This window comes from Pan paniscus, chromosome X (assembly GCF_029289425.2).
Source record: "Pan paniscus chromosome X, NHGRI_mPanPan1-v2.0_pri, whole genome shotgun sequence".
Classification (NCBI taxonomy): Eukaryota; Metazoa; Chordata; class Mammalia; order Primates; family Hominidae; genus Pan; species Pan paniscus.
The window spans coordinates 38,085,423-38,111,966 of record NC_073272.2 but is presented as its reverse complement, the minus strand read 5'-3'; the positions used below and the strand labels follow the sequence as shown (position 1 = coordinate 38,111,966).

At 36.9% G+C, this 26,544-nt stretch overlaps 1 protein-coding gene across 1 annotated transcript in view; it reads right to left on the bottom strand.

Annotated features, from left to right (window-relative positions):
- CFAP47 (cilia and flagella associated protein 47) overlaps positions 1-26,544 on the bottom strand; it is a 467,323-nt gene that overhangs the window by 120,825 nt on the left and 319,954 nt on the right. The window contains exon 49 of the mRNA XM_003805971.5: positions 15,555-15,666. Coding sequence (XP_003806019.4) covers positions 15,555-15,666 — 112 coding nt within the window. The remainder of the gene's footprint in view (positions 1-15,554; positions 15,667-26,544) is intronic.

Genomic DNA, 26,544 nt, shown 5'->3' with positions numbered 1-26,544 from the left:
ATTGAAGGAGGAGGAAGCTGGGAACCATGCATGGGATTGCTGAGTGGCAGGATGCGTTCCAGGCCCTGAACAGCTCCTGAGGAAAGGGGTGGGTCTGACATATGTAAGCTGCTAGACCTGGAGAGAAAAGGACTGTCTTTTCCATAGGACCAGGGCGAATCTGATCTGCATGCCCCACTGACCTCCCAGCCCCTCCCAGAGTTCCTGCCGGGCCATGCCTACACGCGGTGCAGCCTCAGCTACCCCACCAAAAGGTTTTTTGCCAGCATCTACCATCATAGCACTTTAACCATATCCTCCTGTCACCCCACTGGAGCACTTTTGCTGACATCCTCCCACCAGAAGGCATTTGTCTGCAACCTCACCACTGTCCCTATGGGTCACAATCAGCTGCGGCATCACCACTGTCCCACCGAAGTACTTTCTGACCATGGCATCCCCTGCCAGAAGGGTTCCCACCCACAGTGCCCCTGCCAGAGCACCTCCTACAAATAGTGCCCATGCTGTGCCCACTGGAGCACTTCCAGCCCATGGCCCCCCACCTCCCCAAGTACTTCCTTCTGGTGTCACCCTTGCTGGAGTGCATCCCACCTGTGGCACCCCTGCCACCCCGTCACAGTGTGTCCCATCAGTGGTGCCACCATCAACCCAGCCCGAGTGCATCCCACCCATGGCACCCCTGCTGAAGAGCCTGTCACCTGTGGTGCTCCCAAGTCCCCCACCAGAGCACTTCCCACCCATAGTGCTGTCACCACCCCCACTGGAGCATTTACACCCACCGTGCCCCCATCATTCCCTATGGAGCGCTGTTGCCAATAATCTGGCAGTGCCTCAGCTCCTCCATCCCAGCTTGGGCTTAACCTCAAGGGAACAGTGGACAAAGCCATGGACCCAGTACCAGTCACTCATGGATAGAGTACATAGCCCAGCAATGTGGAATTGAGCACTGGCCCTCTGAAAGCATCCAGAAACCAAGTCATTCAACTATACACAACTTGTACCACAGTCACACCTTCAAGGGCAATAATGACCATAAAAATATAAAGCCCATCCAAATGACAGCAATTTCAAATGATAAAGGAACATCAGCCCTCACAGATGGAAAGAACCAGCACAGAACTCTGGAAACTCTAAAAGTCACAGTATCTTTTTACCCCCCAAAAAAATCACACTATCTTCCCAGAAATGGTTCTTAATCAGATTGAAATGGCTGAAATGTCAGACATAGAATTCAAAATCTGGATGGCAAGAAAGCACATTAAGATATGAGACACAGAAAAGGTCTTCAATAAAATTTATCATCACTTCACATTCAAAACCCTCAACAAATTACTTACCGAAGGAACAAACCTCAAAATAATAAGAACCATGTACAACAAATCTATAGCCAATATCATACTGAATGGGCAAAAGCTGGAAATATCCACCTTGAGAATTGAAACAAGACAAGGACGTCCACTCACACTACTCCTCTTCAACATAATACTAGAAGTCCTAGCCAGAGCAATCAAACAAGATAAAGAAATAAAGGGCATTCAAATCAGAAGAGAGGATGTCAAACAATCTCTTCACAGACAATATGATTCTATACTCAGAAAACTCACAGACACCACCAGAAGGCTTCCAGAACTGATAAATGACTTCAGTAAATTTTCAGGATACAAAATCAACGCAGAAAAAAATCAGTAGCATTTCTACACATGGAAAATGTCCTAATTCACAGCCAAATCAAGAACACAGTCCTTTTTATAATAGGCACAAAAAGTATAAACTACCTAGAAATACAGCTTACCAAGGAGGTGAAAAATGACTACAATGAGAATTACAAAACACAGCTGAAAGAAATCACAAGACACCACAAATGAAAAAACATTCCATGCTCATGCACAGGAAGAAGAAGTCTTATTAAAATGGCCAAATGCCCCAAAGAAATTTACAGATTCAATGTTATTTCTGTGAAACTCTCAACAACATTTTTCACAGAATTAGAAATAAAAATTGTTTTAAAATTCATATGGAGCCAAAAAAGTGCCCAAATAGTCAAAGCAATCCTAAGCAAAAAGAAGAAAGTCAAAGGTGGGAGAGATGGAGCAAGACGGCAGAATAGAAGGCTCCACTGATTATCTCCCCTGCAACAATAGCATTTTAACACTTATCTGCACAGAAAAAATACCTTCATAAGAACCAAAAATCAGGTGTGCCCTCTTAGAACTTGGCTTTATATCTGTGTCACTGAAAGAGGCACTGAAGAAATAGAAAAAAAAGTCTTGAGTCTCCAATGTCACCCGTCACCCACCCCACAGCAATGGTGGCAGTGAGCGGAGAGCATCTCTGGGTGCTGGAGGAGGAGAAGCACAGCAATTGTGGGGCATTTAACTCAGTGCTTTCCTGTTAGAGCAGAAAGGAAAACCAGACCAAAATCAGCTGATGCCCACCCACAGAGGGAGCATTTAAACCAGTCCTTGCCAGAGGGGAATTGTCAATCCCAGTGGTCTGAACTTGAGTTCCTACAAACCTTGCAACCAAGGGCTAAACTGTGCTGGGTCTATAAATATACTGGAAAGGCAGTATAGTCTATAAAGACTGCAATCATTAAGCAAACCCTAGATCTAGCCCAGAGACAACGGACTGGGGGGTGTACGTGATCTACTGAGACACCAGCTGGGTGAGGGAGAGCTGGCATCACCAAAGTCCTAACCCCAGGCTGCAAGGCTCGTAGCTCCAGAAGAGACCCCTTCCTTCCCCTTGAGGAAAGGAGAGGGAAGAATGGGGAGTACTTTGTCTTGCATTTTGGATAGCAGCTCAGCCACAGCAGGATAAGCGTCAGTCAATGTTGTGAGGACCCCATTCTAGGCCCTAGCTCGCAGACGACATTTCTAGACACACACTTGGTCAGAAGGGAACCAGATACATTGGAGGGAAGGACACAGTCCTAGCAGCATTCATCACGTGCTAACTGAAGAGTCCTCGGGCCCTGAATAACCAGCAGTAATACCCAGGTACTACATCAAGGGCCTTGGGTGAGCCTCTGAGACTTGCTGGCTTCAGGTGAGACTCAGCACATCACCAGTTGTGATGGCTATAGGGTGGCTGCTTGAGAAAAGCAGAGTGAAAAGTAAAAGGGACATCAACTTGCACCTTAGGTACCAGCATGGCCACAGGGGCTCTTGGCATCCTTGATTTCAGGACTTGTCTATTGGATGACGTTTCTGGACTCACCCTGGGCAAGAGGAGAGCCCAGTGCCCTGAAGGGTGAGTCCCAGCTCAGGCAGCATTCACCACAAGCTGACTTGAGAGCCCTTGGGCCTTAAAGGAACATTGACTGTCATTTGGCAGTATTCCTTATGGCCTGCAGTGGTTTTAGCTACAGGTGGGGCTCCTCTGTCTTTGGAAAGATAGTTATTGGCCTTAAAGGGAAGGTAAGCAAATAACTATGGGTAGAAAGTTTATTCCAAGGGATAAAAATGGAGAACTTCCCAAACCTAGAGAAAGATATGACTATCCACATTCAAGAATGTTACAGAAACCAAGCACTTTTAACTCAAAGAAGACTATCTCAAGGCATTTAATAATCAAACTCCCAAAGGTCAAGGATAAAGGAAGGATCCTAAAAGCAGCAGGAGAAAAGAAACAAATAACATACGATGGAGCTCCCATGTGTCTGACAGCAGACATTTCAGGGGAAATTATATAGGCCAGAAGTCAATGGCAAATTAAAAATATTCTGCACAGTAAAAGAAACTATCAACAAAGTGAAGTGACAACCCACAGATTGAGAGAACACATTTGCAAACTACCCATCAGACAAGGGATTAATGACCAGAATATATAAGGAGCTCAAACAACTCTATAAAAAACTAATAATCTGATAAAAATGGGAGAAATATTTGAATAAATATATCTCAAAAGAAGACATACAAATGGCAAACAGGCATGTAAAAAGGTTCTCAACATTATTGATCATCAGAGAAATGCAAATCAAAACTATAATGAGATATCATCTCACCCCAGGCAACATGGCTTATATCCAAAAGGCAGGCAATAACAAATGCTGCTGAGGATGTGGAGAAAGGGGAACCCTCATATACTGTTGTTGGGAATATAAATTAGTACAACCATCATGAAGAACAGTTTAGAGGTTCCTTAAAAAATGAAAAATAGATATACTGTATGATCCAGTAATCCCATTGCTGAGTATATATCCCAAAGAAAGGAAATCAATATATCAAAGAGATAACTACACCCCCATGTTTGTTGTAGCACTGTTCACAATATTTAAGATTTGGAAGCAATGTTAGCATACATCAACAGATGAATAAATAAAGAAAATGTGTATATACACACAATGGAGTATGATTTAGCCATAAAAAAGAATGAGATCCTGTTATTTGTAATAACATAGATGCAATTGGAGATCGTTATGTTAAGTGAAATGAGCCAGGCACAGAAAGACAAACATTGTATTTTCTTATTTGTGGATCTAAAACTCAAAACAAATGAATTTATGGTGATAGAGAGTAGAAGGATGGTTACCAGAGGCTGGGAAGGGTAGTGGGGGGTTGGTGGGAGGTAGGAATGGTTAATTGGTACAATAAAATAGAAGAAATGAATAAGACCTACTATTTGATACCAAAACAGGGTGACTATAGACAATAATAACTTAATTGTACATTTTAAAATAACTAAAAGATTGTAATTGGATTGTTTGTAACACAAATAATAGATGCTTGAGGGAATGGATATCCCATTCTCCATGATTTATTTCATATTGCATGCCTTTATCAAAACATCTCATGTACCCCACAAATACATACAACTACTATGTACCCACAATAATTAAAAATAAAAAAATTTAAAAGAAACGCAAAGCCAAAGGCATCACACTACCTGACTTGAAACTATACTACAGGAGGTGGGGGGTCAGCCCCCGCCCGGCCAGCCGCCCCGTCCAGGAGGGAGGTGGGGGGGTCAGCCCCCGCCCGGCCAGCCGCCCCGTCTGGGAGGGAGTGGAGGGTCAGCCCCCGCCCGGCCAGCCGCCCCATCCGGGAGGGAGGTGGGGGGTCAGCCCCCGCCCGGCCAGCCGACCCGTCCAGGAGGTGGGGGGTGCCTCTGCCCGGCCACCCCTTCTGGGAAGTGAGGAGCCCCTCTGCCCAGCCACCACCACGTCTGGGAGGTGTACCCAACAGCTCATTGAGAATGGGCCATGATAACGATGGCGGTTTTGTGGAATAGAAAACGGAGAAAGGTGGGGAAAAGATAGAGAAATCAGATTGTTGCTGTGTCTGTGTAGAAAGAAGTAGACATGGGAGACTTCACTTTGTTCTATACTAAGAAAAATTCTTCTGCCTTGGGATGCTGTTGATCTATGACCTTACCCCCAACCATGTGCTCTCTGAAACATGTGCTGTGTCCACTCAGGGTTAAATGGATTAAGGGCGGTGCAAGATGTGCTTTGTTAAACAGATGCTTGAAGGCAGCATGCTCGTTAAGAGTCATCACCACTCCCTAATCTCAAGTACCCAGGGACACAAACACTGCGGAAGGCCGCAGGGTCCTCTGCCTAGGAAAACCAGAGACCTTTGTTCACTTGTTTATCTGCTGACCTTCCCTCCGCTGTTGTCCTATGACCCTGCCAAGTCCCCCTCTCCGAGAAACACCCAAGAATGATCAATAAAAGAAAAAAAAAAGAATAGTATCTAACTGATAGGGTGGCCTTAAGGGTTCAACCAAATATGAAATATAAAGCATTTGCTCCCAGCACATAGCAGGTGTTTAATAAGCACTAACTATTCCTCTACATCAGTGAAAATGAGCCACAGCTACACTGTCAGTAACCTGAAGGGGAAATAAATTACTTGCAAAAGGAAAAAAAAAAAAAAAGAAACTATACTACAAGGTTAAAGTAACCAAAATGGCAAGGTACTTGTACAGAAATAGACACATAGACCAATCCAACACGTTAGAGAGACCAGAAATAAAGCTGAACACCTACAGCCATCTGATCTTTGACAAAGTCAACAATAACAAGCAATGAGTAATGGACTCCCTATTCAATAAATAGTACTGGGATAATTGTCTAGCCATATGCAGAAGACTGAAACTGTACTCCTTCCTTTCACCATACACAAAAAGGACTCAAGATTGATTAAAGACTTAAATGTAAGACCCTGAACTATAAAAAAACCCTAGAACAAAACCTAAGACATACCATTCTGGACATAGACCTTGGCAAAGATGTCTTGTTGAATATACCAAAAGCAATTGCAACAAAAACAAAAACAGACAAGCAGGACCTAATTAAAGTAAAAAGTTTCTGCACAGCAAGAGAAACAGACAACTTACAGAATGGGAGAAAATATTTGCAAAGTATGCATTCAACAAAGGTCTAATATCCAAAATCTATAAGTAACTTAATACACAAAAAGCAAACAACCCCATTAAAAATGTAGCTAAACACATGAACAGACAGTTCTTAAAAGAAGACAAACATGTAACCAACAAATATATGAAAAAATGCTGATCATAACTAAATATTAGATAAATGTAAATCAAAAACTCTATGAGATACCATCTCACACCAATCTGAATGGTTATTATTAAAAAGTCAGAAAATAATAGATGCTAGCGAGGTTGTGAAGAAAAGGGAACACTTACACATTGTTTGTGGGAATGTAAGTTAGTTCAGCCACTGTGGAAAGCAGTTTGGATACTTCTTAAAGAATTCTGAACTATCATTTGACCCAGCAATCCCACTATTTGGCATATATCCAAAGGGAAATAAATAGTTCTACCAAAAGAATTTATGTACTCATATTGTTTATCGCAGGGCTATTCACAATAACAAAGACATGGAACCAACCAAGATGACCATCAAGAGTGTACTGAATAAAGAAAATGTTACACACACACACACACACACACCATGGAACACTATGTAGCCATAAAAATGAATGAAATTGTGTCATTTGAAGCAACATGGATGCATCTGGAGGCCATTATCCTGAGCAAACTAACACAGGAACAGAAAACCAAATATCACATGTTCTCACTTACAAATGAGAGCTAAAGATTGAATAGACATGGGCACAAAGATGGGAGCAATAGACACTGGGAACTGCTTGAGGGGGAAAAGTGGGAGAAGGGCATTGGTTGGAAGGCTACTTATCAGGTACTATGCTAAATACCTTGGTGACAAAGTCATTTGCACACCAAGCCTCAGCAACATGCAATTTACCCATGTAACAAACTTGCACATGTACTCCCTGAATCTAAAATAAAAGTAGAAAAGGCAAAAAAAAATTAATAAAGAGACAATGTGGTAGAGTGATGCAGAGCAAATACTTTGGAGTCAAACTTCCCAGGTTCTAATTCCAGCTCTGCCATTGACAAATGATGTGCCTAAAAAATTAAGCTGTCTGTGACTTAGTTTCCTTCTTGGTACAACAAAGAAAATAATAGTACCTATATCAAATACTGTTAGAGGATTAGAGAAGTATATGCAGTTGCTGTTAATAGTTATTATTAATAAAGAAATCATGGATTTTTCAATAGTTACTAGGAGACTAAAAATGAAACTGACAATCATAAGCAAAATTCTAATAAGCCTCAAATACTACATATATACATATATATTTATATATTTTGCAAATCTATATGTAAATGGTATATTTTTACATTTGTATCATGCATGCCCTAAGCCAGTTTCTCACACAGATTTTTTTCTAGGACTTGCTACATTTAAAGAATAAAAGATAAATTTTAATAAACACAGCGATTTTGTGCAAATTATGCCCCTAAATGATCTTTTTCAATGTTGGAAATGACTTTTTCCAAATGTGAGGAGCAGATGGGTAGAGTTGAGAGTTAGTGTTTTAAATAAGAGCAATCGACATTAATTGAACACCTACTAAATTAACAGTTTTCATATATTTCCATTTAATCCCCATAGCCACCCTGAAAGTCTAAATATTATCTATATTTCACAAACAAAAAAACCCGACATTCAGGGAGGTTAAGTAAATTACCCAAGATTACACAGTTAGAGAAGGATAATATTGGTAGTTGAAGTGATGTGTGTCAAATTGCAAAAAATAATAAGAATATTTATTTACTGCCTTCTGCATGTTCTATGTTAGGGGCTTCACAGTGCTATCACCCATTGATGACACAGCAACAGGTGATAGAGAAAGTATTTATATTGCATTTCTGTGGATAAAGAAATGGATGCTCTGGGGATGGAATAACCTGGCTGAGGTTCTACAGCCTGAAAGTGGTATCAGGTACATAACCAGAGTCTTTTATTTATGCAACATGGAAATATAGAAAAATAATTATATGTCGATGGTGGCCTTTCATTTTTAAAAAGCTGCATTTATTTGAGAAAATATTACATATTCCTAAGATACATAAACTCACACTGAAACTACATTTTATGTAAAGTTATCCTCAATTGCTACAATATTCTTGTTTGAAGCCCTGAAAATAGTTGTGCATCAATTAAATGTCAAAAATCAAAGATGGCTTATTCAGGATATGTAAATGTAGCTTGGCTTATATTCCAGAATAAAAATAATAAATATTAAAGAGCTCTCATTGTAAAGAAAATTATTTCTTTATATTCTAGAAAGTAATATCTAAAAATTGTTTTATAAAAGTAAAGACAAAATAAGCCTACTATGGATATATTTAGTGTTGAATAAAAACAAAACTTCATATTTCTCAAGCTAACTCTATTGGTTTGGGGATCTTTTACAAAAGCGAAATAAAAGCTTGTTTGCAATTTGAATGAAGCTTTCTTATGCCAGTGTCATAAAAAGATCCCATTCCAGTGTAGCAAGTTCCAAATTGCAAATTTTTAGAAATGAATGTTCTCTATACATAAACAAGCACAAAGTTTACAGTTGTGTTAAGGAACACAATAATTTTTCAGCAAGTAAGAAAGCACTTTTCGGTGCTATTAAACAAAATACAAGCTGAATTTTGACAAAATCAAAATTGATCATTCTTACTTATTTGCTGGAGCTACCAGGCTACTAACGGTCATGGATAATAAGAGAATTTCACACTACTATAGCATGAATGTTGAAGGTAGAAATGAAGACTACTAATATGACTGGAAACCCTTTGGTCCTTTGTATTTAGTTTTTTAGTATGGAGTAAAAATATTTAAAGTACCTTGGTGACTACAGTGAACTGAGTCCATGTAGGGTTATATAAAATCCAAAGACTTGCCACTGTAAGTGCACAAAGTACATACTGTGTGCAAATATTCTTGCTGGCCAGGTGCAGTGGCTCACGCCTATAATCTCAGCACTTTGGGAACCCAAGGCAGGTAAATTGCTTGAGCCCAGCAGTTCAAGAGCAGCCTGAGCAACATGGTCAGGCTCCATATGTTAAAAAAATTCAAAAACAGCCAGGCATGGTGGTACACAACTGTTGTCCCAACTACATGGGAGGCTGAGGTGGGAGGATCGCTGAGTCCAGGAGGTCGAAGCTACAGTAAGCCATGTTCACACCACTGAACTCTACCTGGGCAACAGGGTGAGACCCTGTCTCAATTTAAAAAAAAAAAAAAAAGAAAGAAAAAAGAAAAGAAAATATTCTTGTTGTGTAATGTTTGGAGATAGTTTTAGGCCACCAGGCCATGATCAACATACTAAAGTCTTCTAGCCTGGTTTTGTTCGTATGCTTAAATGGCTCATAATTCAATAAATTATTCTTGTTATATCCTTTCTCTGTTGCCCTTTCATCAATCCTGCGGGCAAAGGGAAGATACTCGATTACTGAGTTCTACCCCCTCTTTTTATGTCCTTCAGGTTCACAAATAAAACATCATTGATGACTGTAAGAAATTCTAAAAACTTTTTCCTTGGAGATGAAACTGTATTTGTTGCTTACATGTAGAAGTTCACAAGAGATAATTATGAAGTCCTATACTAAGGCTTTAAAAAAATCAACTACACTAGTTAACAATAAAATAAAAGCCTTTAAAAATATTCATGGGTTTCTATTTTTATAATATGTTGGAAAGATATTCAGAGAATCCTCTCTCAACTGAAAATTTTGAGTTAAACACACAGAAACTAAAACAGCATGAATCTACTGTAGTGGGTCATCATTGGAGATGACATTTGTTCTGGAATATGTGCTGCTCAGTAGTGGCTGGAATCTTGGCTTTAGGGACCATAAGAGCAAAATCATTAGTTAAAGAGCTCACATTTGCATGGTTTTGGGTACAGTTTTCACATACTTTTGGATCACCAAGCCCCAAATTAATTATTTAGCTTCCTAGCTCTAGACATAGAAAGGGGTCCGTAGAAGTATCTTTACAAGTTTACACAGTTCCCTGTTTGTTGTTTGTAAAACATGTTTTTTAAAGTTGTAGTTTAACCCTGATGTTCACAGGCTGAAAAAAAGCTAAGCTGATTGATGACATCTTCATACAGAGCTCAGAAAAGTCATGCCAGAGACATGAGGTCTATGTAGATTATTAAAGAACAACTGGAGCAAATTATTAGGAAAATGATATGTAAGCTATACCAAATGATACAGTCTTAACTCTTACACTTACAAGTTATTTTGATAGTGCTACACTACAAATTAGTTGCTTTATGTTGTGAACATGCATCTTTATAGCCATCTCTAAATCATATTTCTGAATCATATTATGTTGTTGCAATCAAAATAAAATTGAGAATTACTACTAATAAAGTATATAATCACCACTAAGGCCTACTCATCTTCACCTATATACTAGTCTTGTGCAAAACAAAACAGCTTCTAGCTAAGATAAATGAAAATTTATTTGCATATTTCACCACTGCAAATAAGTAACAGGCCATTACTCTGTGTCTACAGTTGGTTACACACTAATCCTGTAATAATGAACAGTAATAATAGCTTTTTGCATTCTCATATTTATCTATACCAGATAGGTCATTTTACAGTTACAAAAGAAAGAATTAAGCAATCGTGTTTTATTGCTTTCAGTCATTAACACATTATCTCTCTCACACCTGCAAACATGGTGATTTTTGCTTGGATTTGTTTGTTTCTCCTTAAGGTTATATGTTTTTATATCTAGGTTTACTTATTCTATATTGTCATTTTTTTCCAAAATTTAACGACATAAAAAGATAACTCTGAAGTCGAGATAGAACTAGGCTTTCATTCCTAAGCAGTAAACTTACCCTTCTGATTACTTTCCCCTCACAGTTATTGGTTTCACTTTGGTTAGAGTTGCTTACTGTCCGAAGTACATTTGACTCTACTTTCTCCTTTCTTTTTCATATTCAATTTTCATCAAATACAACTGTGGAAGACACTACAATGCACTAATGATATATCTTTTCAGGAATGAGGAACTTACTCCCATAGCTACTGGATATAATGCTGGAAGATGGCCATCAGGTCAGCCCTCTTTATGCATTGCCTTGCTTGAAAAAAAAAATAAAAGCTTCACTCAAGGTCAAACCTCCTTCCACATGTAGCCCACTTTCAATGACTGATCAACACAGTACTGTGAAGGTCTAGTCTCTTTCTCCCAACTCGGGACAACTCTGAAGGGCCATCCCAGCTTCAGGAGCCTTAATGAGTTGGCTGAAACCTTCAGTGGGCCTTCGCCAAAGCTCAGTTTCTACCTCTGCTAAACATACTTTCTTACCTTTTTTTCCCACAAGTGTTGCTCATAACACTTTCCCTAATAAATGTCCTGCATTCTAACTTCCTCTCTCAGAATCTGATTTCCTGGAAACTCAACCTGTTACAGCATCATTTTCCCTCTTTATTTCTCTTGAAGCTGTCCCTCTGTTTCTTAATTCATTATCATTGCCTAGTTTGTTCTGCCCTAACTCTGATTTACAATGGTCCATCTTCACTTTTGGTTCCATGACCAAACAGGCATTTAAAACAAACCTCCACACAGGCACACTTGGAACATGATCGTAGATCACTGCAGGCTGCCTTGAAAATTCCAAATCCGTCCAGTTCCCAACATTTCTTTCTACCAACAAACATACCAAATATAATATTGGTATAACATTAGTACATGCTGTCAGTGCCCTCACAAAAATCCCCCCTGCAGAGAGTTCCTATACACACCAGTGGTTTCCTACAACTCTGCCTGTGGGAACTCACTGTTACAGATCTCTGACCTAAGAGAAAACTTTAATCAATTAGGGGTTAACAGATAAATACTCCAACTCCCTTGCCCTTCAGTATGACAATTCTTTCTGAAGGTCCCAGTGAGGTCCCTCAGTTTTCAGCAGTAACCTGATAACTAGCTTGCTTACTTATTGGCTTTCTCCCTCCAGCATCTCACTTCCCCATTTACTTAGTGTGATTCTCCTGATCACCTCTCAGATTAACTACTTGCAATTAAACTCTTGCCTTAGGGTTTGCTTTTGGGAGTGGGTACACAGAACTGATTACCTTGGATATTGTCAAAGACCCCTAAATGATCTCCCAGATCTTACTGGCCTATCTCACCCCTCCTGTCTGTTTTTTATATTACCTCCAGATTTCCCTTTTTCAAACTCAGTTGACTCATACCTCTTGCCTCCTCAGCAATCTTCAATGGCTCCCAGTGCAATAAGTAAAACAAAACTCTGCCCTAAAATGTCTACCTGCATTGCTAATTATATGTCACTCTGCATTCCCTACCTCACACATGCACTCCAAACACACCCATCTACTTTTTAATTTACAGAAACTGTCTGCTCTGTGTTTTCAATAAGGTTATTTCTCCTGCTGGAAAGTTTCCCCAACCCCCTGCCATATCCTTCAAGGTTCAGATCAAACCCACCATACCCTGTGAAGCCCTCTCAGACCCCCATTGTTGGGATTAATATTTCCTTCCATCAGGCTCCCCAGTGCTATAATTAAACTTTAGATATATCAAAGCATACCTTCATTGAGATGATTTATAGATACCTGTTTCCACCACCAGATGTGAATTCTCGGGAAGAAGGAGCTACGTGATATTCATATTTAGATACAGTGGTAATATTCAAAATAATTAACAAAACTTTATCCCAATACTGACCAACCAGAAAGGACACCTGATCTAGGTCCTGCCTGATCTAGGTCCTGAGGCATCCTGATGCTTTATGTGTTAACACTTTAGGAGCTGCTAAATTGTTGGGAGGTTCCAAGAGTTCTGGGTGAGGGGCTGTGGTATCTGGACTGGCAAAAGTTATTTGATAGTGGAGCTCAAACAACTGAATATTTGCCAACATATAAGAAAAGATCAGTTGTTACAATATTTCAATAAGCAAAGCATAATTAGTTGAATGTCAGCTTTGTTCATAACTACTATGTTTATAAAGGCTTTCCAAATTATAGGTCTTTAGTAAATAATTATTATATAATCAATAACAGAATTGAAAATGAACACAAAATTTTAAAAAAGTATCTGATACATATACACGTGTGTACACATGCATGCACCCATACGTGGATACAGTTCTTTAACCAGCAAAAGCAGGAAAATTCTCATATGTGTGAAATTTTTATAATCTAGTTTTCTTTATATCACTTCAGATTAGTTAGCAGCTGTTCAGAAGCAATTGTATTTATACTGTTTAATCTATAGTTTAAGTCTTCCAATAGTAATATCAATAAAAATTAGAGCTAGGCTCCCTTTTACAGGCTGTTTTTTCCAAAGCATAATGGGACAACTAATTTAACTCTAAGGCACTGCCCTGGGAAGAGCTAACATGATCACGTCTTGTAAATATTTTGCAAAATTATGAAGCCTGTAAAATGGTTTGTATAGCCAGAAACATTAACCTAATTCATTCTCACTTAACAATGTATCCTGCGCTGCATTTAACTTCACCAAATATGTTCCAAATTTTTTCAAACCAACATGTTAATAGTCCATATCAAAATAGTAAAAATATGTATTGAAATATTGTGGTGCCACAAAAGCTGCTAAAACCAACAACAACAAAAAAGATTACACAAAGGAAAGGCCTGCCAAATCTAATTATTTAATTTTTCGTCAGTCTATTCCAATAACTTTAAGAGTTTGATTCACAGACCAGGGGCTTTGTGGTAGCTATAAACATTCCGAATTCAACAATGTTTCACAGTTTGTGGTTTCTTATGTGTTTCTTCTCATAAGTAGTAGAACTCACTGCTTCCTACAGAACAGGAAACTGAAATTGACTATGTTTTATCAAAACTAATTATACCAATTCTGAATGACTTGCTGCCTTTTACAAAAGACGAGTTAAAACTCTAAAATTAAGGAAAATATACCAACTACTAGGACTGTCAATGACAATTAAAATGAAAACTAAAATTTAAATTTCTTTAAATCAATTCACTTCTTATGGATTACCTAAAAAATAGTAAAATATGTTACTTTATTGAAATGTTTGGACTAGAGACATTATAGCTCAAATCTACCTATCAAATGAGGACTTATTAATGGGGTTTGTAAATCTAAACATCTCAAAAACAAGGGGAAGATTTCAGAAGATGCTAACAATTTTTGCTGTGTTGGCATTTGAGGTTAAGCACACTAGAAGCAGGGAATGGGGATTGGCAGCTGTTTCTTCCTACATAAATTCTATTACAGTAGTAATAATTGGATCATTGTGGTTGGCACTCTGAAATTTCCCTTCTGCTTTTTAATAGCATAGGCATCCAGTATGCTCTCTGCACTTTCTTCTTTGCAGCAGCTCTCTATCACTTCTATACTAGATATAACCCTTCCCTCAAACACTTTGTTGAGGTAAGCAGGGATGTGAGGCTAGTACATCCAAGGAGCAGTAGATACCACTACATATGTAAGTGTAGAAAGAATATGTGTATATGTATATGCTTTCTACACTTCTAAAGTTGTATCCACTTATCTACATTATAATAATTTCCTCAACAGTATCCAACTACCATAGGGAATTTAATTTTCTCTCAAATAGGACAACTTATTCCTTTGATGAATCATAATCACTCAGTACTAGCTGTTACTCTTCTATCACTTCTTACCCCTCTCCCTTCAAAAAGTAACAGGAACACCTCTCCCTCCGATTCCCATGTAAGTAATTCTGTTCTGGGACCACTGCGGAAATCTGCATAAATAAATACTTTATTACAGACAAGGGAAGATAAAGGAAAAAATTCACATATATCAAACCTTTAACTTATTTTTCATATATCAAGTAAGCGCATGTGAATGTTTTTATAATATCCAGTCCTGTAAATAAACACTCTCTTAAAATGTCATTGGGTTGATACGCGGGTATAAGTATTTGAAAGTATTTATCACATTTTAAATGTAAATACCCTTAATTAAATATTTTCATTTATAGAAATTTGTTCCACAAATAAATTTGAATAAATGGCCAAGATAATATAGCACTAGACATAAAATGTATGCATCAAAGCCCTGATTACTTAGAAAGCTAATGACTGAAATATAAAATTAAACTTTCTTCTGAGTCATTTAATAGAAAGTGGAAATACAAATTGCATTTCTATTTGTCTCATCATATTTCCATCCTAGCGTAGTAGGAAAATGACTAATATTTTATTAATGGATTTTATACCTTTCAATATACCACGTTTCCAAGGGCGCACATGAATCAGGTACAGAATTTCTTTATAAGGGTATACTGTAATTTGTGGATTTCCCCACACTATTGGAAGATCTGCAGTTACCTATAAGAGATAATTCAAAAACAAGAATTATGTAGTATCAACATAAAATAAGTACACTACACTACATGAAATTACTGTAACAAGTTAAAGCATAGAACAAACTGAAATTTAATTTAAATACTCCCAATAAAATCATTCACTTTTTTAAAAAACAGCAAGCCAGAAAAATTCTACATCCAGTAGAAGAGAAATCTAAGAACAAACCTATTTAAAAATGGAACAAAGGAAATTATTCTTACAAAACAAATAATGCTTATATTCTGTTGCTACTTATATCAAGATCATTGATGCTTAGAAAGTCTGAAGAGCTCTCATCAACCATGCACAATTGTCTTTAGGCAGTTTGATATACAAAAGAGATGAATCATTTCAATAAATTTCTACATCAATATTAATAAAACAAATAAAAAATATTTAAGCAGCATTTGACCACACCCTGGCTAAACCCAACTTTCAGTTTACTGCGTGCTTATATCTTCCTACTCCCCACTGCTCAGGGAAACAATAATCTACTTTGTGTCTCTACATATGAGCCTATTATGAACAATTATTAGTAATGAAATTAAACAGCATGATGTGGACTTTTGTCACTGACTTTTTTATTTAGCATACTTTTAAAAACTTTTTCATACTTTTAATGGATGAGAAATTGTATATAATGTACAACATGATGTTTTGATATATATATACATTGTGAAATGGCTAAATCAAACTAATTAATCTATGCATTATCTCACATAGTTATCATTTTTGTGGTGAACAAAAAATCTATTCTCTCAGCTCTTTTCAAGAATACAATACGTTGTTATAATTATCATAACCATGTTGTACACAAGCTCTAATAATTCTCTTGAACTTATTTCTTCTATCAAACTGAAATTTTGTGTCCTTTCATTCACATCTCTCCAACAACTCCCCCCATCAGCTCCTGATAACCACCATTCTACTCTCCACTTCCATGAACTGAACTTTTTTAGATTCCACATATAATTGAGATCATGCAATATTTGCTTTTCTGTGCCTGGCTTACTTCACTCAACATAATGGCTTCCAGGTTCATCCATGTCACAAATGACAGGATTTCCTTCTGTTTTAAGACTGAATAGTATTTCATTGTGTACATATCACATTTTCTTTATCCATTCATTTGTTGATGGACACAGGTTCAGTCCATATCTTGGCTATTGTGAATAATGCTGCAATGAACAACAAAGTGCAGATATTTCTTTGACATAGAGATTTCAAGTCTTTTGAATATATACCCAGCAGTGGAATTACAGAATCATATGATAGTTCTATTTTTAATTTTTCGAAGAAACTTCATAATGTTTATTGTAATGGCTGTACTAATTTACACTCCCACCAACAGTTTAAAAGAGTTTTCCTTTATCCACATCCTCACCAACACTTGTTTTTGAATTTTCTTTTCTAGGAATTTTCAAACACTCCAGTAATGTAGGGAAAGTCCATATATCGCCATGGACTCTGGTAATACAATTCCATATATTCTATGTTGGTGTATAATCATTTTTAAATGTTGTTGAATTCAGTTTTCTAATATTTTGTTGAGAGTATTTCGGCTATAATCCTAAGGAAAACTGATCTGTAGTTTTCATTTTCCATGATGCCTCTGTCTGGATTTATTATCTAGGTAATAATATTGGTCTCAAAGTGGAAGTTAGAATATGTTTACTTATCTTTTATTTTTTAGAAGTGTTTGTGAAACATTAATATTAGTTCTTCAACTGTGAGTAAAATCCACTATTAAAGCCATCCAAGACTGTGTTTTCTTTGTGGGAAGTCTTACAAATGCTAATTCTCTACTTGTTGTAGGTGCATCATATTTCTATTCCTTCTTGAGTCAGCTCAGTAGTTTTTGTAACTCTATATATTGGTCAGTTTTTTTCCAAATTATCAAATTTATGGGCATACAGGTTTTCTTAGTATTTATCTCTAATTATTATTTCTTCAGGTAGATAGTGGTGTCTCCGTATTCATTTCTTAATTCAGTAGTTTGAGTATTCTCTCTTTTTCTGTCAGTCAAGGTAAATTAGCTTATTTACTGACCTTTTCAAATAACTAACTTTTGTTTTTATTGGTTTTCTCTATTGATTTATTTTCCATATCATTTTATTTCACTCTACTCTCTCTTACTGCCTCTTTGTGCTTGCCTTGTCTTTCATTTGCTTGTTTTTCTAGTTACTTAAGATACAAAGTTAGGTAACTGACTTAACATCTTTCTTCTTTTTTTACTACAGGTATGCACATCTACAAATTTCCCTTTAAGCACTGCTTTAGGTGCACCTCCTAAATTTTGGTCAATTATGTCTTCATTTTCACTCATCTCATATCATTTTCTAATTTCCCTTGTGATTTCTTCTTTGACTTATTGGTTATTTAGGAGTATGTTGTTTTAAATTCCACATATTCAAGGATTTCCCAAATTTATTTCCATTTTTGACTTCTAATTTAATTCCGTGGTTGTCAAAAATCATACTGTACATGATTACCTCACTTTTAAATTTATTAAGGTTTATTTTATGCTATAAGACATAGTCTATCTGGGAGAATATTCCATGTATGCTTGAGAAGAATATTTATTCTGCTGTTATTACATGGAATGTTCCACAGATGTCTATTAGATCTCATTGATTTTTGCAAGTCTTCTATATCTATGTTGTTCTACTGGCTAGTTAATTACCCATTATTGACAGTGGGATATTTAAACCTCCAACTAACATTGTTGTTTCTGACTTCTTAAATTCTGTTGGTTTTGCTTCATGTCTTTTCAGGCTCTGTTGTTGTGTATGTGTGTGTGTGTGTGTGTGTGTGTGATATAATATGTGATATTTTAAAAATACTTCTCTATGCTTTCTTTATATTATAATAAAATTATATTATATATATCAAATATATTATAATATATAATATAATATATAATATGTTATTATATATACACACATATTATAAAGAAAGCATAGAAAAATATTTTTTCTAAAGCATAGAAAAATATTTTATGTTAATACTACATAATTCTTGTTTTTGAATTATCTTTTATAGGTAACTGCAGATCTTCTGATAGTGTGTATAATATAATACATAATACATATATGATATATAATACATAATAAATATAATACATAATACATATATGATATGTGTATATGATAATATATATACACACATACATATACATGTATATACTTATAATTGGTATATATTCCGGATAGATTGACACTTTTATCTTTATAAAATGTCTCTTCATATGCAGTAATAATTTTAGGTCTCAAGTCATTTGATTTCTGAAATACTCCAGCCACCTCGGCTCTATTTTAGAAACTATGTTCATGGTATATGTTTTACTTTCAAACTATTTTTGTCATTTTATTTAAAATGGGTCTAATATAAGCAGCCTAAAGTTGAACTTTTCTTTAAAAATACACTCTTCCAATTTCTGACATTTGAGTGTTTAGACAATTTATATATAATGCAGACAAGAAAACTGAAATCTGCCTTTTTCCTATTATCTATATATCTTATGTCACCTTTGTTCCTGTAATCTTCCATTACTGTCAGATTTTGAGTAAAATATTTTCTAATGTGTCACTTAAATTCCTTTTTGTATATTTTACTCTATTTTTGAGTTATTTTCTAAGATGTCTTGGGTTTTATAACTAGCATCTTATTTTGAAACAATTTGCTTTGTAACAATTCTAACTTAATTTCAGTAGCATACAGAAATATTTTTCCAGTATGCGCCTATCCTTCTAGTCTTCCTGTATGTTACTACTTTCATACCAATTACATCTCTATACATTTTAAGCCTGCCAAGATATTTATATAATTATTAATTTTTAAGTTTTTTAATAATTTCAATTTTTATTTTAGATACGGGGTTACTTGTACAGGTTTGTTACATGGGTATATCGCATGATGCTGAGGTTTAGGTTATGGATCTTGTCACTCAAGTAGTAGGCACAGCACCTAATAGGTAGCTTTTCAACACACCTCCTTCCCTTCCTCATCTAATAGTTTGTGTATCTATTGTTCCTATCTCTATGTCCATGTGTATTCAAAGTTTAGCTGCCACCTGTAACTGACAAATTGCAGTATTTGGTTTTCTGTTACTGCATTACTTTGTTTGGAATTCTAGACTCCAGCTACAACCACATTGCTGCAAAGAACATGATGCTGTTCCTTTTTATGAATGTGTAGTATTCCATGGTATATATGTACTACATTTTCTCTATCCAATCCACCACTGATGGGCACCTGGGTAGCTTCCAAGTCTTTTCTACTGTGAATAGTACTGCAATGAACATATGAGTTCATGTGTCTTTTTGGTAGAGTGATTTGTTTTCTTTTGGGTATATACCTAATAATGAAATTGCTGGGTTGAATGGTAGCTCAGTTTAAGTTATTTTAAAAATCTCCAAAATGCTACCCAAAGTGGCTGAACCAATTTACATTCCCAACAACAGTGTATAAGCATTCCCTTTTCTCTCAGCCACTCCAACATCTGTTATTATTTGACTTTTTAATAACAGCCATTCTGACTAGTGTGAGATGGTGATATGGTTTTGCTGTGTCCCCACCCAAAATCTCATCTTCAGTTGTAATCCCCATAATCCCCACGTATCAAAACCGGGACCAGGTGGAGATAACTGGATCACGAGGGTGGTTTCCCATGCTGTTCTCATGACAGTAAGTGAATTCTCATGAGATCTTATGGTTTTATAAGCATCTGGCATTTCCCCTGCTTGTTCCTCTCCCTCCTACCACCCTGTGAAGAGGTGTCTTCTGCCATGACTGTAAGCTTCCTGAGGCCTCTCAAGCCATGCAGAACTGTGAGTCAATTAAACTTATTTCATTTATAAATTACGCAGCCTTGGGCAGTTCTTTATAGGGGTGGACTAATACAGACGGTATGCCATTTTGGTTTTGGTTTGTGTTTCTCTGATGATTAGTGATGATGAGCATTTTTTCATATGTTTGTTGAACATTTGTATGTCTTCTTTTCAGAAGTGTTTATTCACGTCCTGTGCAAATTTTTAACAGGCTTATTTCTTTTAAGCTTGCTGATTTAAGTTCCTTATAGATTCTGGGTTTTAGACCTTTGTTGGATGAACAGATTGTGAATATTTTCTACCATTCTGTGGGATGTCTTTGTTTTGTTGATAATTTATTTTGCTATGCAGATACTCTTTAATTTAATTAGATCCTTAATAAAATTTTTTATTTGTTGCAATTTACTTTTGGGTACTTAGTCATAATTTCCTTGCCAAGGCTGATGTTGAGAAAGGTGCTCAAGCTAATAAAATCCAGGATTTTAATAGTTTGAGGTCCTACCTTTAAATTGTTAATCAATCTTGAGTTAATTTTTGTATACAGTGAAAGATAGGGATCCAGTTTCATTCTTCTGCATATGGATAGACAGTTATCTCAGCACCATTTATTGAATAGGAAGTCCTTTTACTATTGCTTGTTTTTGTAGGGTTTTTTGAAGATCAGATGATCATAGGTGTGTGGCTTTATTTCTGGGTTTTCTACTCTGTTCCATTGGTCTATGTGTTTGTTTTTGCATCAGTACTATGCTGTTTTGGTTACTGTACCCTTAGAGCGTGTTTCACATTTTCCTTTGCAGAGATCTTCTACCTCCTTGCTTAGCTGTCTTCCTGGATATTTTAACTTTGTGTGGCTATGGTAAATTGGAATGTGTTCTTGATTTGGGTCTCAGCTTGAACATTGCTGGTGGATAGAAATGCTACTGATGTTCATACTTCTATTTGTTTATCCTAAAACTCTATTAAAGTTTTTTATCATTTCTTGGAGCCATTTGGCAGTCTTTAGAGTTTTCTAGGTGTAGAACCATATTGTCTGCAAAAAGACATAGTTTAAGTTCTTCTTTTGTCATTTGGATGCCTTTTATTTCTTTCTTTTGCCTGATAGCTCTGTTTAGATCTTCCACTACTATGTTAAACAGGAGTGGTGAAATTTGGCATCCTTGGCTTTTTCTAGTACTCAAGGTGAATGCTTCCAGCTTTTGCTCTTTCATTATGATTTTGGCTGTGGGTCTGTCATAGATGGATTTTTTGATACCTAGTCTCTTGAAGGTGTTTCCCATGAAGAGATGCTGGATTTTATCAAAAGCTTTTTCTGCATCTATTAAGATGACCAAATGATTTTTGCTTTCAATTCTTATAATGAGTGAATGACATTTATTGATTTGTGTATGTTGAACCAGACTTACATGCCAGGAGTAATGCTTACTTGATCCTGGTGTATTGACTTTTTAATGTGCTTCTGCATTTGGTTTGCTATTATTTTTTTGAGGATTTTTGTGTGTACTTTCATCAGGGATATTGGCCTCAAGTTATCCTTTTTTGTTGTGTCTCTGCCAGATTTTGGCATCAGGTTAATGCTGGATTTATATAATGAGTTAGGGAGAAGCCCCTCCTCAATTTTTTGGAATAGTTTCAGTAGGATTGGTACTAGTTCTTTGTCTGATATAATTCGGCTGTGAATCTATCTGGTCCAGGGCTTTTTTGGTTGGTAGGGGTTTTTATTACTGATTCAATTTTGGAACATGTTATTAGTCTGTTCAGGTCTTCACATTCTGGTTTTATCTTGGGAGGTTGTGTGTTTCCAGTAATGTATCAATTTCCTTTAGATTTTTAAATCTGTATGCATAGAGTTGATGACAATAGTCTCTGAGGATCTTTTGTATTTCCGTGGGATCCACTGCAATGTCTTCATCATTTCCAATTGTTCTTATTTGCATCTTCTTTTCTTTACTCCTGTGTTAATCTAGCTAGTGCACTTTCTATCTTGTTTATTTTTTTAAGAGCCAACACTTGATTTTATTGATCCTTTATATGGATTTATGTGTCTCAATATCATTTAGTTCTTCTCTAATTTTAATTCTTTCTTTTATAATACTAGCTTTGGGGTTGGTCTGTTATTTTTTTCTAGTTTCACTGGGTGCAAAGTTAAATTGATAATTTGAGCTTTTTCTAACTTCTTTATGAAGGCTTTTAGTGCTGTAAACTTTTCTCTTAACATCGCTTTAGCTGTATCCCAGAGATTTTTATAAGTTATGCCTCAAGTTTTATTAGTTTCAAATAATGTTTGATTTCTGGTTTAATTTTTAAGTTTACCCAGCAGTTATTCAGGCGCAAGTTATTTAATTTTCATGTATGTGTGTGGTTTTGAGAAATCTTCTTGATATTAATTTTTATTACTATTGCACTGTGATCTGAGAATGTGCTGGGCATGAGTTTTGTTTTGTTTTTTAACGTATTGAGTCTTGCTTTAATTACTGAACATGTGGTCAATCTTAAAATATGTTCTATGCACAGATGAAAAGAAAGTATTTTCTGTGATTGTTTGGTGGACCATTGTATAGCTTTCTATTAGGTCCAATTAGACAAGTGTGAAGTTTAAGTTCAGGACTTCTTTTAAGTTCAGGACTTCTTTCTAAATTTTCTGACTTGATGATCTGTCTAATGCTGTCAGTGGGGCGTTGAAGTCTCCCACTATTATTATGTGGCTGTCTATGTCTTTGGAACATCAAGAACTTGTTTCATGAATCTGGATGCTCAAATATTGAATATATATATATATATATATATATATATATATATATATATACACACATATAATAGTTAAGTTTTTTGTTGACTTGCACCCTTTATCATAATGTAATGCCTTTTTTTGTTCTTCTTAATTGTTGTTGGTTTAAACTCTATTTTATCTGATATAAGAATAGAGACTTGTACTCTTTTTTCTTTTTGTTTTGCATGTAAATCCTTTTCCATCCTTTTTACTTTGAGCCTGTGGGTATTGTTACATGTGAGACGGGTCTCTTGAAGACAGCAGTCAGTTGGGTCTTGTCATTTAATCTAGCTTTCCATTCTGTGTTTTCTAAGTGGGGTTTTTAGTCCAATTACATTTAGGGTCAGTACTGATATGTGAAATTTTGATACTATCATCATGTTGTTAGCTGGTAATTATGAAGCCTTGGTTGCACAGTTGTTTTATAATGTCTATGGGCTATGTGCTTAAGTGTGTTTTTGTGGAAGCAGGTGTCCTTTCAATTCTATGTTTAGCACTCCCTAAAGGACTTCTTGTCAGTCTCATCTAGTAGTAACAAATTCCCTCAGCATTTGATTATCTGAGAAAGATTTTATCTCTCCACTTATGAAGCTTTGTTGGGTGGGACATAAAATTCTTGGTTGGAATTTCTTTTCATTAAGGATGTAGAAAATAGCCCACCACTACCACCAATTTCTTCTGGTTTGTAAGGTTTCTGCTGAAGGATCTATTGGTAGACGATCAGGTGTCCTTTCTATGTGCCCTAACCTTTCACTTTACCTGCCTTTAGGACTTTTTCTTCCACATTGACCTTGGTGAATGTGATGAGCATGTGCCTTTGGGATAGTTGTCTTGTATAGTATCTAGCCAGGGTTCTCTGTATTTCTTTAATTTGCTTGTCAACCTCTCTAGCAAGATTAGGGAAATTTTCATGGACTATATCCTCAAATATATTTTCCATGTTGCTTACTTTCTCTCCTTCTCTCACGAATGCCAATGAGTCACAAGCTTTGTCTCTTTATATAATCTAATTTTTATCAGAGGTTTTGTTCAACTTTTAAAATTCTTTTTTCTTTATTTTTGTCTGACTGAGTTGACTCAAAGAACATCTTTGAGCTATGAACTTCTTTCCTCAGCTTGGTCTATTCTGCTGTTAATACCTCCATTTGCATTATGAAATTCTTGTAGTAAATTTCTCAGTTCCAGATGTTCAGTTTGGTTTTTTTCTTAAAATGGTTATTTCACTTTTCAGCTCCTTGGATCATTTTATTGGGTCATTTTATTGGATTCCTTGCATTGGGTTTCAACTTTCTCCTGAATGTCGTCAAGTTTCCTTGCCCTCCAGATTCTGAATTCTATTTCTGTAATTTCAGTCATTTCAGTCTGGTTAAGAACCATTCCTGGAGACCTAGTGGGCTCATTTGGAGGTAAGAAGACACTCTGGTTTTTGAATTGCCAAAGTTCTTGCATTGATTCTTTCTTATCTGGGAGGGTTGGTTTTCCTTTAACTGTGGTGTAATTTGGGTATAGTCAGTTTGCTTTGTTTGTGGATGTTTTCAGAAACAATATTTATTTGAGGCTGAATTCTTGCCCTTGGTTTCACAGGGGTGTATGTTAGCAGAATATTTTGGGGGCTGTCTTTTGGGCTGTGATCCAGTAGATGGTGCTTACGAATAATGACTGGTAGATAAGCTCTTACACAGCCACGTGACTCTTTTTCTCATGTTTGCATGTGTGCTCTGTGGTGGGAGAGGGTGGGGAAGAGATGACACTCTCACCAGGTCGATTTCTGGGCCCTAGAGGAGCCCCATTTGATTATTGGCACTGCACCCACATTTCTTTTGTTAGGCGTTCCAGGCCAGGGGGCTCACTTGGGCAGAGGCTGCAGCAGGCAGGTAGGCCACACTGTTTCTAGACTGGCCTTGCAGAGAAAGGAATGTCCCACTCCCACACCAGCTGATGGACTAATGTGTCTCACTGTTCTCAGTGCTCTAAGACTGGGGGCTCCTCTTCAACTTGAGTGCTGGCCAAAGATATTGGCTCAGTACTCCTGAGCTGCATGATGCAACCCTAAGGCATCATGACAGGCCCACAGCTAGGGGTCAGGCTCCAGCTGCTCTCAGGGATCTGAAGTGCTCCCAGGTTGCCAGGAAAGTACTCAGTTGGAGCAAAGCACTCAGCCTGGAGAGTGGAGGCTGTATTGTGCACACACTTCTGTGGGGCAGCCAGGCAGGTGCCCTGGGAGATGCTGGCTAGCAGTAGGGCGTACAGAATAAATGTGCCCCAGTTCCATCTGGAAGCTGCCCTTGCTCTCTCTTGGCCTGGCAGTCAGCTGGGGCTAGAGCTTCTAGAAGGGAGATGGGGATCCCTGGGGCCTGGACACTTACGGCTGCACTCCAACAGAGCTGCTTCATGCAGGAAAGCCCCCGGCTCCATGTTAGCTGAAGTCCTGTCTCTGCCTACTTTCTGAAAACATCTCTTTCTCAGCTCAAACATCCATGGGGACATGGAGTCCTCTGTAGCTGGTATCCTAAAGGTCTGCAGTGAGAATAAGCTGTACCTTAGTCTCTTCACTCTCCCCTTCCCCAGAAGTTGTTTGGGGCCAGGAACTATCTCTAGCACTCAGGTACCCCATGTAGGGTTTCCAGCTTCCTCCTCCTTCAGCCTCAGAGTCTGAGTTGCCTCTCAATCCACTCTCGGTGTTTTCCCTCTGAAGATCTGCTCTAATTATGTTGGCTTACTGGATATTTTTGTCTCTATCAATGGGAACAGCAGTTCTTGGCTGTGTCTATTTGGCTGTATTGTCTCCCTCCCCATTTTTTCTTTTAAATGACCTAGAAGAAAAAGCAGTTACATCTAGCATATATTTATGTTGTATATTCTATTCACCTATACAGTTATTTTTATTGATGCTGTTTTTAAGTTGGTTGAGCTTTTTGGATATGTAGTTTAAAGTTTAATAAAATCTGGGGCTTTTTTGGCCTTTATTTCTTTGAAAACCATTTCTTTTCCATTATATTTCTCTTCTGTAGAACTACTGTAAGTCATACATTGGTATGCTTGATGCTGTTCCATGTATATCTAAAGTTCTGTTCATTTTTCTTTATTTTTTCCTCTTCCCCAGACTAGACAATCTGTATTGACTCATATTAAAGTCTGATGATTACTTCTTCTGCCAGCTTACATCTACTGTTGAGGCTGTATAATTAATAATTCTCATTGTACTTGTCAACACCAGAATGTTGGTCTTTTTCATTATTTTTATAACTATATTTATATGATCTA